General features: G+C 46.0%; 1 protein-coding gene across 2 annotated transcripts in view; it reads left to right on the forward strand.

Annotated features, from left to right (window-relative positions):
* CFDP1 (craniofacial development protein 1) overlaps positions 1-15,205 on the forward strand; it is a 99,040-nt gene that overhangs the window by 506 nt on the left and 83,329 nt on the right. For both annotated transcript variants that reach the window (XM_050904027.1, XM_050904026.1), the window contains exons 3-4: positions 362-587; positions 2,419-2,537. In XM_050904027.1, coding sequence (XP_050759984.1) covers positions 362-587; positions 2,419-2,537 — 345 coding nt within the window. The remainder of the gene's footprint in view (positions 1-361; positions 588-2,418; positions 2,538-15,205) is intronic.

Raw genomic sequence — 15,205 nt, forward strand, 5'->3', positions numbered from 1 at the left:
CTTCTAGATGGGAGGAAAAAACCCTCCATATGCAGTTTATTTCAGGTTGGTTCCTGTCCAGCCCAAGTTCTCCTCCCCTCGTGGCTCCTGCAATATCCCAGAGTCCATGATATACTTACAGATACAGGCACACATGGGCCAGCCCACTTTAGGGGGACTGCCTGCTTCCGTCTCGCTGTGTTTTCTGAACAGCATCATCTTTTAATTAAGTAGCTTCACCCCCAAGATTAGGGGAAACCTCCCAGGTAGAACGTCTTGGCGAGAATATGAAATATCACGTTGCTTCACCCATGCTTACAGTTTAGCTCTGGAATAGTGTTGCAGCACCTCAGTATACTAATTTTTTGGCATCTGCTTCCAGGAAGAGGAAGAAAGGAGGTCTCTTGCTAGAGCCAGATGAGAAAGAGGAAGAAAAGGCTCAGGAGAATGAAGAGGAGGAAGAGGAAGTGGATAATGTAGAGCAGGTGGAAAGAAACAGAGAAGAAGAAGAAAAAAAGAAAGAAGATGCTCTTTGGGCCAGTTTCCTTAGCGATGTGGGACAGAAACCCAAAGCAGTGGCTGCCACGCAAGTGACACAAGCTAAGAAGGTAACGGGGGCCTGGGCCTTCGTCCAGGGAGTGTGGGAAGGGCCTGAAGCTTTAGAGCACACAGCACTGGTTCTAGCTGGTACCAGATGTCAGTCAGAGCTGGGAAGAGGCTGGGTTTCCCCCTGCCCCATCATGGGGCAAACTGTAAGCTGCTGGTTTCCTTCCAACTGGGGAGGTCTGTGATCTGGCCGTGCTGTTTTTGGAGCTGCTTGTCAGCACCTCGAAGTGTCCCACGGAGCCCTGTTGGCTTCTCTTCCTGGTCCTGGATTCTCCTTGTGACGTAGGAGCAGCACAATGAGCTTCGGTCTGAGCTGTGCTTGTGGGCACAGCTCTCCCCTGAGGCTTGTGCCTTTCCTGATGCTCAGAAAAAAAAAGGGAGGCTCTGTGTGTGTGTGTGAGCAGGGAAACAGGAGAGACCTGTGCTGACATCTGCGTGCCTTGCCCTTCATCCTCGTACAGTGAGGGGGTCTGGAAGATGCCGCGTGTTGGGATGGACATTTGTAACAAGAATGAATCTAGCTTTCTCTAGTTTCCTTTATAAGCCCCATTAACGTGCTCTCGCTCTCTGTCTGCAGAGGTTTTCTGTAGAGAGAATTCTGTGTGTAATCAGCTATTTTACAGGATTTGTTCTTAATAAAACCAAATGCATGTATTTGCCTTGCAAAGCCTTTCACACTGAACGTGGTAGAAGGGAAGAAGGTACCAAAACTGACCCTCTCTTGCTAGAATTGTCTTTTTTTTTTGTTGTTGTTCTTTTATTTTTTTTTGAGTGGTCAGCCAAAAAAGTATTTTGTAACAAAAGTCTGGACTCTTGACTCAGTGATGTCTGGTGAGTACAGTTCTCCTCGCTGTGTGAAGCTTCTTTCTACGACTGTTGGAAGGTTGCAGAACAAGTCTAGTTGTATAATCTTTGCTTGCAACTTTTAGAAGAGGAGTCCTTTCATCTGAACCCTCCTGCTTCTCTCCACCTCAGTTGTTACTGGCTGAACCACTGAGGTGGTTACAGGTAGAATTAGAGAGAAGGAGAGAGGAAAAGTTCTCTTCTGAGCAATTCTACTTTTATGGGCAGATTGCTAAAACATGAGTGGGTTCTGAAAGTTCCTCCATAGCCTAGAATAATTTATGGAGAGATGCGGTTCCTCTGTTCTCTTTGTGAACTTCTTAATTTGGACTTAAGTTGTCTGCTTGAAGATCTCTGCGGTGTGTGGTTGATTTGTTTTGATTATTTATAGGGTCTGAGTTTTTTTATGTATGCTGTTAAAAGCTATAGTTGTGACTGAGTAACTTAAGAGGCGTTGTTGAGACGTTGCTTAATAAATATATTCCTCTCTCAAATTAGAGCGACGTTACTGACAAGCGGCTTAGTGTCTTCAGGGTTATCTATGAACATCAGCCTTGCTTTTCCTGCTGATGGGTTGTGTTCTGTATTCTTGAGTAAAAATAAACATATTTCTGTGTAATCCACCCTGGCAGCTTTACTGCCTGGCGGTGCTTAGTTTGGGAGAAGTGAGTCTTCAGGCTTTGGCTTGCTTTCTGAACCACAGCAGTGTATTCTTGCTCCTTCCTACGTTTAATTATAATTTCACTTCTCGTTTTGGGTCTGTTTTGATCCTTGAGCTGCAGTGAGAGCCTGGAACCAAAGTGGGGAGTTTCCTTCTGGTGGCAGAGGTGTTTGTTTCCTTTTTCTTGTCTGTGGGTGACTTGCTTTGACCAGCCAGCCTAAATTGCAGTGCTACCTGAGGTCTGCGTTGGGTCCTCGGCCCCTTGGAGTGATAATTTGGCTTGGCTCCACAAATGCATTGTTTTGCTTTCTGCTTCATCTGTTTCACAGGCTGAAGAAGAGAAGAGTGGGAAGAAGCCTCAGGAGAAACCAAAAGAGTCTGAGAAGCCAAAAGATTCAGGAAAAGTGACAATCACCAAAGTGTTTGATTTCGCTGGTGAGGAGGTCAGGTAAGCTGGCAGATGTGATCTGTGTACTGCGGGCTCAGAGCAAACTGGGTGCTGCTCTTCTGTGGGCAGGCTGGAGATGTGCTGTGAAGCACGGTGTATCTGCTCCTTTTTCCTTTACACTTTTTTTTCATCATGAGCGCATACAGACCTCAAGGAAAATGAGGCCAAGTTTTTCTACCTGAGGGCTGCAGAGTATCCTTATATGCAGACCTCGGTCTTTGCTCAAGTTCAAAATATGCCTGTAAATTCACTTAGGCTTCCCCATCTGGACAGTGTTTAAAATGGTTGGCAAAGCTTCCCGGTGGTGCTGCCACTGTGAAGGCTGAGACAAGGAGAGAACTGTATGTGGCCCCACAGGGGTGACGGTAATGCATTTTCTTCCTTCAGTCTAGTCCAAGGCCTGTGCTGGGGGCAGGATATTTGCTGGCACTTTCCCTGGTGATGTTCACAATCCGCTACAAAGATCTGCAGACAGTAAGAGGTGTTTTGCTGAACGGACTAATAGCTGAGGGCTTTTGCCTCTGAAACAGCTGCAACAAAGGTGATGGGCTAGGTAAAATCATCCTTTAGGCTGAGTTTGGTTTGCAAGATGCCTCTTGGGATGCGCTGCCAAAAGGGGCAGGCGTTTTATAAATGCGTAAGACCAGAACTGAGGGGCCTGGGTGAACCCACTTGAAATCTGAATGCACTGTGACCTTGTGGTTACTACCATGGTGTTTTTTGTTGTTTTTTTTAATATGTAGCTGTAAACCTGGTTTTGTCAGATGAGAATTTTGCCTCTATTTTGTGTGACAGCAGAGGGCAGCAGTTCCCAGCAATAACACCCACGCTGCCTAAATCTGGAGGAGGAAGCAGAGAGCAGGGGCTTCCGCTGCTCTTGCTTTTCATGTCAGCACTGCTGCCTGAGCTGTTTGAAAAATCTGAGGAGAGCCATGAGTCATAGTAGCGACTTCCCTATTTACCTGCACAATCCAGGCTGTAGGAATACCCTTCATTTGCTGGAGAAATGGCAAAGAACTGTACCACTGCAGCTTTTCTGAGAGACAGTATCTGTCATACCCTTTCTACAAAGGAAAGGCGAAGTCTTTCCCGTGGACAGGTAAAAATCTGTAGCAGAATTACAGACAGAAACTTTGTCTTCTGATGCACGCTCCCCTCCTCAGCTGCCAGCTTGTTTGTCCCGATTTTCCTGGTTTTTTTTCTGGTTCAAACGCGATATCCTACCAGGTGAGAACAGCTGAAGCTGTAGGATCGCAGGGCTGTCGTACAAAAGCCTTGTTGGGTTCTGACGTATCATTAGATGGCATATGGCAGAACTGCGTTCCTGGCGTTTTGGGGTTGCGTGAAATCAGCGTGCAATTTTATTTGAAGTCTGGACGTGTCCGTCTGTGTGTTGTAGGTGAGTGTCATGTCCTAACATGAGCATAGAAGTGTATCACTTAAAGGAGGGGGTTGATTTACAGGGAAACTTGCCTTGTAGGCTTACTTCAGAACATGAGTCTTCCACTTGTGGAAAGGAATTTTTTTTGTGCAATTTTCTGTGAAGTATAGGATCCTTTAAAGTAGGGAGCTAGTAAAAACATCTGCCTTGAAGCTTCTTTTTTACCTGTCTCTGTGAAAAGAAGCCCCAGATAATTACGATTTAAGCATAGAATTACTTAGGTGGTGGTCTGATTCTGGCATTCTAGATTTTGTGTGGTGGTTACAAGTCAGCTTTACCAGTGCTGCTCTTGCTTTTATTGGTAATATTAGTTAGAGGGGTCAGGGAAACTTTCTCTGTCCTTCAAAAAGTGGCTTTGCCTTAAGTGAACAGAACTTGTCCAGGGCTCCTAAGATGCTGAGTTTGTACTTTTGACATCAGTATCTTATCTGTAGTTTTTTAATAGCTATAGCTAAGTTAGATAAAGGCATATTTTTCTGTACCAGTTGCTTTTCTGGTGTCCTTTGTACTGCTCAGTACTGACTGTTTCCCTTGGGGAACTGCAAAGGAATCGATACAAGTTTCTACTAATTTTTGATCAAGTAGGCAAAAGCTGGAGCCTGGGCGACAATGAGACTGTAATCCTGCAAACCACCGAGGCTAATGTGTTTTTTTTGTTTACAGCAGCCATTGTATCAACAGGTTACAGAGCCAGCAACAGAAAGTTTGCAGCGAGGTCTGGAGGACCGTTTTCTGTTGGTGCCAGAGTTACAACGTGCTGCTTTCTTTAGCTCTTTGATAACAGAAAAATTCTTCAGTGTTTTTTGCCCCCTTGATTTTTGTGATATTCAAAGCTGAAGCTTTCGTGGTGTTTGCTAAATCTTGCATCTCTAAATGCGTTACACTGTTAGCTGTGGGTAGGATGTAAGGAGTTATCACTGCTTACAGCTACTGGTACTTTCCTGCAACGGCAGTAGGTGAGGGCCAGAGGGCCACTTTTTCTTTAGAATAGCGGGAGGTTGTCTTTGCACGACCCTAACGTCTGCAAATGCTCTGAATACCAAATGCTGACTTCCTTGACTGGGAAAGCAGCTGGCAAATTGTTGGTTACAAAGGCCAACACACGGTAGTTGTGTGTGTGTGTGTGTTTCTGGACTGAAAGAACTGAAATGAGAGAGCCGTCTCTGTTGCTTTCCTTTCTAAATGGTTTGAGGCTACTTCTGAGCATTGCTCTTTTGAAAGCTTGAGAAGAATTTAGATCAGTATTTAAGCACTGATAGATTCAGGGCACAAATTTCAACAGTCTGCTCACTGAAGCTCTTAACAGAAGATCATTTAGCCCTGATCTCATGTTGCAGAACAATTTATTTTCTCCTGTAAGAAGATGGTACAATCTCTCTTGCATGATTGGAGTAGCAGAAGTCTCTTGAAAGAGATCTCGAGCTATAGGGCTATACTAGGATAGTGGAAGACCTTCCTCTTTAAGCTGTCAGCTCCCCTATAGATTATTGTTGCACTTCGTATCCATTTTAATTAGTCTGTGCTTGTATCAGTTGCTAATGCTGAACTTTAGGTTCAGAGTATTACAAATTACCAAATAAAGAATTAAATTTAGTGGCTTTTAATTTTATAAAATACATGATTTAGTAATACCTTGTAAAACCAAAGCTGTTGAGTCCTGGAACTAGAAACAATCTATAACTGATTTCTGCGTTTTCCAGTTGTGACTCTTCTGTCTGCTTTTCCTTCCTCCCTGGTGTTAAATAGATTAGGAGCAGCAGGTGACCGTCACCCAAATGGCTGTAATTGTGGGCAGTGGGAGCAATTTGCAAAGGCAGTTCAGCATCTAAATGGAAGTTCAAGTCATTTCTCACTGGCAGAGGAGATTGAAGCTCCTTTGAAGCCTCTGGTTTATGAACTCGCCTCACGATGCAGGACGTGTGGTTGCATTAATAGGGAATCGCATCCCTGGTGCCAGGGTTTATCTGTTGCAAAATGTAATTGCTGTATGATGAGGCTTGTTTGCTCTTTGGCACTCCAAACTAGTTTGGCCCTTGGCTTTCTTTAAACTGCTGCTGTGCTCAGTGTATCAAAATGGTTCTTCTGTGCTCCTTCCATGAAAGTCAACTTTGTGTCCATCCGGGACTGCAGCAGAAAGCAGCTCACATACACGGAGCTGGCCCGGCTCCGTGGTGTCAATCACAGTCAGCATAACAACTTGTGAGGAAAGAGCAAAGTCGGGTCATTGAATGCTAGCAGGAGTAGGTTTTGGTTTGAAACATCTTCTGCGTACCTTCATTTGGCTTGTGGGAGGCAAAACGAAGTTGAGAGGAGTAATGGTGCCTGGCTTGGGTGCCAGCTCAGGAATGGGAGGCCTGTGTTCGACACCCTGCTTTGTTCATACATTGCAAATTCCAAGTAAAAGACTCAAAACTAGAAGCTTCGTATTTCTGTGCATGTGTGCTTTGTTCATGTGGTTTAAATCCAAAGCTTTACACGCTCAGGTTATTCTTCTGGTGGGAATGCTTTCCTGGTACTGCAGAGTTGCCGTGCTGTACTGATAGTGTTGTGTTGTGCTGTGAAAACTGTGGCTTGTGCTGCTTCAGCGACCCTCGGCCACTTCCCCGTGTGCGTGAACAAAGCAGGCAAGCCAAAGAAAAGCTGTAGTAGGGCTTCACTCTCCATCTGTCACTGGGGAGAGCCCTGCTCTTTTTCTGAAATCTGGCAAGGTGTTCCTGTCACAGCTCCCTTTGCTTTCCCACAAGGCTGTCTTCTCCAGGAGTGTCAGTCTGGGATCCAGAAAGACTCCCAGCAAGCTGGGCAATGGCCTCAGACTTCTGCGCTGTGCTCCCTTCCTGCCCAGTCCTCACCACTGGTAGGTGGCAAATAGCTAACTTCTCCGAGGCGATTGCTCCTGACCCCTGGAGGACTTGCAGATTAGATTTTGCATTAACCCTTGAGCTTTTTTCTTGAGCTTCTTCGCTGTGCTTGCACGCTCTGAACCTGTTTCTTTCAGGTGCTCCTGTGATGTGAGTAATTCTTGGCTTCTCACCACATCTGGGGCCAGAATTGTCATGCAAGCTGCATGGCTGCTGGCAGCATGCTGGGCCTGGATCCATGTAGAAATGCTTCAGGAAGAGGTTTCAAGATCTCCTCTCCATGTCTGCAGTGTGAGCTCCCTTCTGCTGTCTAGATGCTGGGATAAGCAAGTGCAAAGATCCAGCCAGTACTTTCTTGCACGCTGCGTGTCTTCCTCCTGCTGAGCAGCTGATAAGTGCTGAAGGCATCATTTTTAACTGCTATGTCAGAAATTGCCAGACCACAGAGCCCTGAACCTGAAGCATTTACAGCCAGGGAGCTGTGGGACCTTGCATAACGGGTAAATGTTTGTTCAGTGAACTCTTCGGTTACTTTTGTATTTGAAAGCTGAGCAGATGGGTGAGATTTTGCTGAGTTTGACTGAAGCTCATCTTTTCAGGTTGAGCTCGGTAATCTTTATCTGCTTCTTAAGTGCCTGTTTCCTGATTAATTCAGGCTGCTTCTGAAAGTATTCTTCAGTGTTTGCCTGATTAAAGCTTACTGTTGCTTTGAAACTCGGTGCTGGAATGCCCATGTTTGGTGGGGCAGCAAGCCCTGCGCAGTGCTCTCACTGGGAGAGCTCTCAGCTTAAATTCACAGCCGTGAAAATCACCTGACTTATGGTGGTCTTTTTTTTTTTTTTCTTGCTCCAAGGGACAGATGATGACCCAATTCCATGGATGTTGTTAGCTTTTTTAGAGTGCTTTTAGGTGGGTTTTAATAAGGCATTTAATCCAGAGGTATATACAAAGGAGCAGAAAGCTCTCTGATGTGTTTGAAGTCCTTGAAGGCTTTACAGATGTAAAGAGGGAAAATCCTTAGCTTTGCTACAGAGCTTTCTGTCTATGCATCTCAAAGCACTTTTTAAAGAAGTGTTGTTATTCCCCATTTGGGAATATGAAAACTGAGGCATGCTGGAGTTGATGACATCCACTGATTCACCAGGGCTCCTGGATCTCGTGCCTCAGGATATTCAGGGATCCAAGCTTCCCTCGTGCATTGCATGTACCAAATAAAACTAGGAAGGGCCAAGTGCCAAACCTACTGGGCGATAAGCAGCGTCATGCTGAGTATGGGACTTGCTGCCGGATAGAATGAACACTTAAAAGTTCATACAGTTTCGTAGAAGGAACTGGGCAAACTCATGTCAGAAAAATTTGTCTGGGCTGTTATATGCGAGACATGAGCTCCATCTCTGCATAAGGGCTCCCTGCTGTTGACTCTTGTAGGAGACCGGATTTGTGACTTAGAATAGCCTCTGGTCTCCCACGATATGACTGCTTTTATTTCTGTGTGTCCACCATGCTGCGAGGAAGCAAGTTGTGCTGGCTATGTGTGCTGAACAGAGTTGAGAGGCAGCTTGTATTCTAGGTTAGGCAAGATGATGGTTCACAGCGGGGCTGTTGCATCTTAAAAGCAAAATACAAAGCTTTAAAGAGGTACATAAAGCATCTGATTAATAACCAAATAGTTATAAGCTTAAATCATTGTAGTAATTACTGGCGTTTATACTGGCTGAGGTTGATATTTCATCTGCCACAGTTGAAGTGTGGGGTGAAAGAGAACCTGATTTTCATCTGTTACTGTTTGTAAATGGTTATCATCTGGGATTTTCCTGGGAAAAAACCTCATTACTTACTCTGTGTTGCTGCGTCACAGGTTTTCATCCTGCCTTAAGGATTCAAGAAAAAAAGATTATTCAGAGGAGATTGTTCTTAAGTTGGAACTTAAGGACCTTAAGTTGGATCAGTGGGTTTTGGTGGTGAAATTCATGACCTTTTGAGCAGGAGAAGCGAAAGTGAAGTGAGGTGGCTGAGGGCAGGTTCTTGTCAGGAGGCTTGCCTGGGCTAATAAAAGCCCTTTCTCGGCCAATAGTGCAGATCTCCTTTGTACAAGAATGCCATTGATGATGGGAATTGTGCAGGCAGGGCTACAGGCTGTGGCCAACAGTTTCTTTTTCTGGTGTCCCACGAAGTCATCAAGGTCAACCTATCCTTTAACTTAGGCCTGGTTGAGTGGGGTGGTGAGGTCTGAGCCCAGTCTGTGGTGTTAGCTGGGCTGCTGGACTCTTCACCTTGGTGAGCTACTCAGGAGAGCTGTGCAGAGCTGCTTAAGGACTGATTTATTCCCTCGTGGCAGGGAGAAGTGCTGACCTGTGCGCAGCAGAGCTGAGGTTATAATTCAGTTCTCTGCAGTTGTACAGTGCTGCTTCTTGGGGATTTCTTGATGCTGCCTCTCATTACTGAAATACTAGTTTTCTTTTTTTAATCTCAGCTCATCTGTGTGCTTGTTGAATAGACGCCTATGTCATAGACTGCTCACTGTTTCTAACCCCAGATCTGCTGTCCTCTTCCAGAGCTTCAGCCCCTTCATCCTGACCCTTTTTAGGAGAGATCAGGTGGGAATGGCTGCAGGAAAAGCAGATCAGAGATCTGAGAACAGCCCGAGCTTTCCAAAGTCCTTGTTCAGCCTCTGATTTCCTTCTCAGTGGCTGTGATGTCCTCTCTGCTCCTTACACGACAACTGAGAGACCAACCAAATGTGACAAAGTTGGGAAACAAAGGGGGTGTAAGCCAAGGAGTTTGGGAGACTACCATCTATTTTATTGCTTTGCTTTGAAGACAGTTAAGGTAGCTGTCTGAGCAATAGCTGCTGCTTCTGCTTCTTCCTGGCAAGCATTGAGCAGGAGTGGGGAGAGTGCTGAGGCTGACAGAGTTAATGTATTTCAAGGGGAGGGGGTAAAAAAAGCAGGAAATATACTCCCACAAGTCTCAAGATTTAGAGCTGGCACAGAGAGCAGTTTTAAAAACGTGTAATTGTCCATCTGCGTTCTTGTTCTGTGGTCTCAGCATGGCTCAGTCAGATGTGTTAGGCTAATTAGCACTGAGAGAACATGTAATACCATTAACTCTCTCCTTACCTTGTGATGCTTTTCAGGAAACTCAGCAGATGAATAATAGCAAGGGGTTGGCAGCATGCTCACGTTTCTTGCTGGGTGTGAATCTTGGTAATTTGTGTTGTGCTCATGGGGTTTTGCGCAATGCTGATTGAAGGACAGTTGCTCTTAAAATCAGGAGAAAGATCAGTAGTTTGGGTGTGCATCTCTTGCCAATGTTGTAGGTAGTGTGGTGCATGTCAGATCAAGGCTGATATGTGTGTGACATGTTCCATACGTGCTTTTTTGCAAAAGCCTTTGCTGTATTGCTTATACACGTGAGTGAGAAGGCAGGTGAGCATTACCAGAATCTGTGTCCTGAAGCCTTATATTTGGAAAGCCCTGCCTTTTTTCCAGGTGGATAGCAAGTGATACACAGCTTCCACCAGATGGGGTAGGCGGGTGTTGTCACTGTCCCGCATGACATCCTTGTCCCTAAATTGGAGAGACATGGATTTGACGGTGGACCACTCTGTGGATAAGGAATTGGCTGGATGGTTGCGCTCAGAGAGTTGTGGTCAATGGCTTGATGTCCAAGTGGAGACCAGTGACGAGTGGCGTTCCTCAGGGATCAGTATTGGGACCAGTGCTGTTTAACATCTTTGTCGGCGACATGGACAGTGGGATTGAGTGCACCCTCAGCAAGTTTGCCGATGACACCAGGCTGTGTGGTGCGGTCAACACGCTGGAGGGAGGGGATGCCATCCAGAGGGAACTTGACAGGATTGAGAGGTGGGCCCGTGCGAACCTCATGAAGTTCAACAAGGCCAAGTGCAAGGTCCTGCATGTGGGTTGGGGCAATCCAAAGCACAAATACAGGCTGGGCGATGAGTGGATTGAGAGCAGCCCTGAGGAGAAGGACTTGGGGGTGTTGGTTGAAGAGAAGCTCAACATGACCTGGCAATGTGTGCTTGCAGCGCAGAAAGCCAACCGTATCCTGGGCTGCATCAAAAGAAGTGTGACCAGCAGGTTGAGGGAGGGGATTCTCCCCTCTGCTCCGCTCTCGTGAGACCCCACCTGGAGTACTGTGTTCAGCTCTGGGGCCCCCAACATAAGAAGGACATGGACCTGTTGGAGCGAGCACAGAGGAGGGCCACGAAGGTCATCAGGGGGCTGGAGCACCTCTCCTATGAGGAAAGGCTGAGAGAGTTGGGGTTGTTCAGCCTGGAGAAGAGAAGGCTCCAGGGAGACCTTATAGCAGCCTCCCAGTACCTAAAGGGAGCCTACAAGAAAGCTGGAGAGGGACTTTTTACAGGGCAGGTAATGATAGGACAAGGGGTAATGGCTTTAAACTGAAAGAGGGTAAGTTTAGATTAGATGTAAGAAAGTTCTTGACTGTGAGGGTGGTGAGGCACCTGAACAGGTTGCCCAGAGAGGCTGTGGATGCCCCATCCCTGGAAGTTTTCAAGGCCAGGTTGGATGGGGCTTTAAGCAACCTGGCCTAGTGGAAGGTGTCCCTGCCCATGGCAAGGGGGTTGGAACTAGATGGTCTTTAAGGTCCCTTCCAACCCAAACCATTCTATGATTCTATTCTATGATTAGATATGGAAGACAACGAACTGAACTAATAGGGGCAGAGGAAGAAACCACTCATATTTGGGAAGAAACCACCACAAATGGCTTTGACTACAGTAGCAAGGAAGTGTTAGGAAAAGTAAGACAAATGACTTTCAGTAGCCCCTTGAAAAGCCACTCCAAAGTCCAGCCTCTGAGGACTTTTGTTTTGCGTTGATGACTGGTGATGCTAGATGTTCATAGGGTTTTATCCTCAGTCCTCCTTAGCTAAGGGGTTCTAGCGATATGTATTCTAGCCACTTTCCGGTGACATACCACTTCCTCAGTGAGGCTTGCACAGTGCAAAAACCTTGACTTTTAAGATTTTTCCAGAAATTTAGTCTGAGCAGTAGGAGCCTGGGGATGATGCCTTGGGACCATAAGATAAATCAAACCACCCAGAATTACATCGAGTATCAATGTGACCGCTGTTTAGAGGTGGCAGTCTAAAAAGTGACGGGTTGCTTTTCTACAAACAAGCACCAAAATGCTGATCTTGGCATAATTTAGTGTAGGCAGCAGCCTGTTCCTGTCCTTATACTGTTGTTGTTATTAGAGGTCAGAGCGTGCCTCGGTTATCCACGGTTTGTATTGTTTTTTTCCAATTTAAAAAAAAGCTATTGATTTTTTTAATTTTTTTTTTTTTTTGGAAGCCAGTAAGTGAAAATCTGTTACCTTTCAAAAGATGCTTAAGAATGAAAGGGTCTCGGGGGCACATTTTGATAACCTTTCCTCTGTGTGCATCCATTCCCTGATGCTTCAGAATTTCCTTGGGGAATCCTAATGTTGTACAGTGCTGATTGGCACGACGGTGGCCCAGAGGTGAGGTCGTTAAGCATAAGCAGGAGCTATGTTGGGTGCTGGTTCACTCGCTAGGCATTTGCCTTTCTGAAAGGCAGCTGCAGAAATTAAAACTTCATAAACAGTGTGACAAACCTAGCCAGAACTCTGAGCCAGAGCACTTACTTCTAGAGTAAATCATGTTATGGTCTGCTTAATGTGCTTTGAGAAGGGGAATGGCCTAATGAACAGCTTCTATTCAGGATTTTCATTAGTAGATGTGCAGATGAGGCTTCGGCTTAGATGGGCAAACTGAAGCACAGAGGGGCTGTGACTTGCAAAGTGTTACACAGTAGTGCCAGCTTTGTCCAGTGCGTTATCTGGCATTCGCTAACATGCTGACTCCTGTCTTCTTCCTTTATCTTACCATGCTTTTGAAAATGGCACAGTGACTGAGCAGATGTCCACCTGAAAGTCGTCTTATGCTTCTAATATGGCTTGATGCTTTTAAGGAAATAATTGATGTGTGCTGGTTTCATTTGTGCATTTTTGCTGGTAATCAGTGTGATGAAAAAGAAGGCCCAGCTGGGATCTCCAAAGGTGGGAGGAGTCTCAAAGCATCTCCAAAATGATGGCTTGACCTCCAGATTAACTTGGGCACTTCTAGGGCTTTCAAACCTGTGGTATCTGGGCACTGCATCAGCTTTGGGAACTGGATGATCAACTGCGTTGTCCCATCTTCGGGTTCTTCCAAGTGTTTTCTGCCCGTGTTGTGTGTAGTTCATGTGGAACTACTTAAGTAAAAATCCCACCCTTCCCCAGTAGGTAAGGGCGGAGACATTGTTTCTGTACCTGGCTCTCGGACAATTTCCTGACTTTTAAAAATCTGGAAACAGAAGGTGCTTAGTGACCTATTCAGGTCTCACAGGGGTTCTTTTGCTATTAGTAAGGGGATCTTTTGTCCCTCTGTTCATGCCTTCATCGCAGGGGCCTCAGATCCAGTCCCAGCATTTTGCTGCTTGCCCTGTTTCCCTTGCTTCCAAGCTGCTGCCTCATTCCTGACAGCTCCAGGCTCAGAAAGGGGCTTTTGATGTGTGGTGAGATGCTGGCAGAGCCTGCTTTGCAGCCCTTCGGCCTGGGGTTTCCCCTGCCGGAAAGTGCAGCTTGCGAGATGGATTTTTTTTTTTGTTGTAACTAAGAGATTCTGAAGCAGGAGGGTTTCTGTGTTAGCCTGAAGGGAAGGCAAAGCTGTTCGCTGCCTTACTATCTCATTAACACATTACAGAGTCAAGCTTAGTCTGGCCTTTTCCCCATGGGGATGCTTCTGCTTTGTAGTGTGTGTTGGCTCCTGTTGTGATCTGTAACCTTTGTGTCCAGTGTTCATAGCTGTAAGTGAATTTTGAAACCCTGGCTCTTGAGACCTACAATACTCCTTCCCTCAGCAAGAGAAGAGATCCATAATGCGAACATTGCACTGCTTTGCAGGAGTTATGGGGTTGCAGGGATCTACCTTGCTTTCGGCATACTTGCAAGTCGTGGTTACCAGGGTCAGAGGACTGTCACGCTCACACGTACAGCAGCTGTATCTGTTCACCTGGATTGCTCAACTCGGAGGCGTGTTCCATAATTGGAAGTTAATCCTTTTGGGAGGTACAAATAAAAACGATGGGATGCCTCAAAGACTGAAATGCAAACTGCATGTCGGGATTTGGGGCTGGCCAAGGGAATAGTTATCCAAAGAAGCAAGCAGAGACCCGATGCTTGGAGATACTTAAAACTGGGGTGGATAAAGCTCCAGTCAACAAGGAGGTGAAGCCTTGTGCCCTGGGTGTGGGTCAGCTACTCCAGAGAGCCGTGTTTGATGTGCTCTACCTATTGCAAGCCCCAGTGGGAGCTTGGTAACTGGAGTGCTACTTCCCTTTGGATTTAGAGACTCTTGTGGAAGTAGCAAGCAGAAGCCCAAAAGGGGCCTGACAGCTTGGTCAGCATCTCAGATGCCAGCACTGTCCATACATTTTCTTTACATCTGTCACAGAGTCTTTGTCATACAGGAGATGATGGAAAATCGGTCGTTTCCTTCAAGGCTTACGAGGTTAGGATGTGGATGTCAAAAAGTACTTTTTATGCATTATTAATGTTAAAATACCATTCATCTCTGTTTGTTTTCAGATGAATTGATTTGAGATGCAGCCTGGGCTGACTGCTTGGATAGCAGCACATACCTGCTGCGAGGAGCAGCACCAGGCAGGCAGCTTGGCCCTCGCCTGACTCCAGGAGAGCTCTGATCAGATTTGTTTCTTTTTAAAAACCAGCCAGCAGCTTCTGTGCAGATAGGCAGCCCACAAAATTATCAGTCACTCCAGCCTGGTCTTGTCTGTGTTGCTTCAGGGAATAGGCTCAGTTTCCCAGGGAACAGCTTCTCCCACCTGGTTTGAAGAGCAAGGTTTGGAGAATGTGGGGTTTTTTTCTGAAAGGAAGAAAACTAATGTTTTGCTTTTGAAATTAGAAGAGTGATGGGCACCTGTTCACTTTAGCTCTGTTTGCTTTACACCAGGTAATCCAACATAAAATAAATACATACCCAGTGTGCAGGCAGATGTGGCCTGGAGGTTCAGTTGTGTGAGGACTTAATCCTCTCCTGGAAGGTGCTGAACATGTGCGCTCCTGCGGCTTCAGTTTCTTGCAGGCTGGAGCACCTGCCTCTCGTACAGCGCATCTATCTGGGGAAGGCACCGAGAACATGGCAGCTCAAGCACAAGAGTCCACCAAAAAAATATTCAGACAAAATATTCCTCTTGGCTCAGAAAGGATTAGGTTTTTTACAAACCCCTGTAGATGAATATTGCTTGCTTCTCAAGTGATCATTCCAGAAGGCTGGAGGACTCCTTAATGAGGCTAGAC

The sequence above is a fragment of the Gymnogyps californianus genome, chromosome 12, assembly GCF_018139145.2.
Source record: "Gymnogyps californianus isolate 813 chromosome 12, ASM1813914v2, whole genome shotgun sequence".
NCBI lineage: Eukaryota > Metazoa > Chordata > Aves > Accipitriformes > Cathartidae > Gymnogyps > Gymnogyps californianus.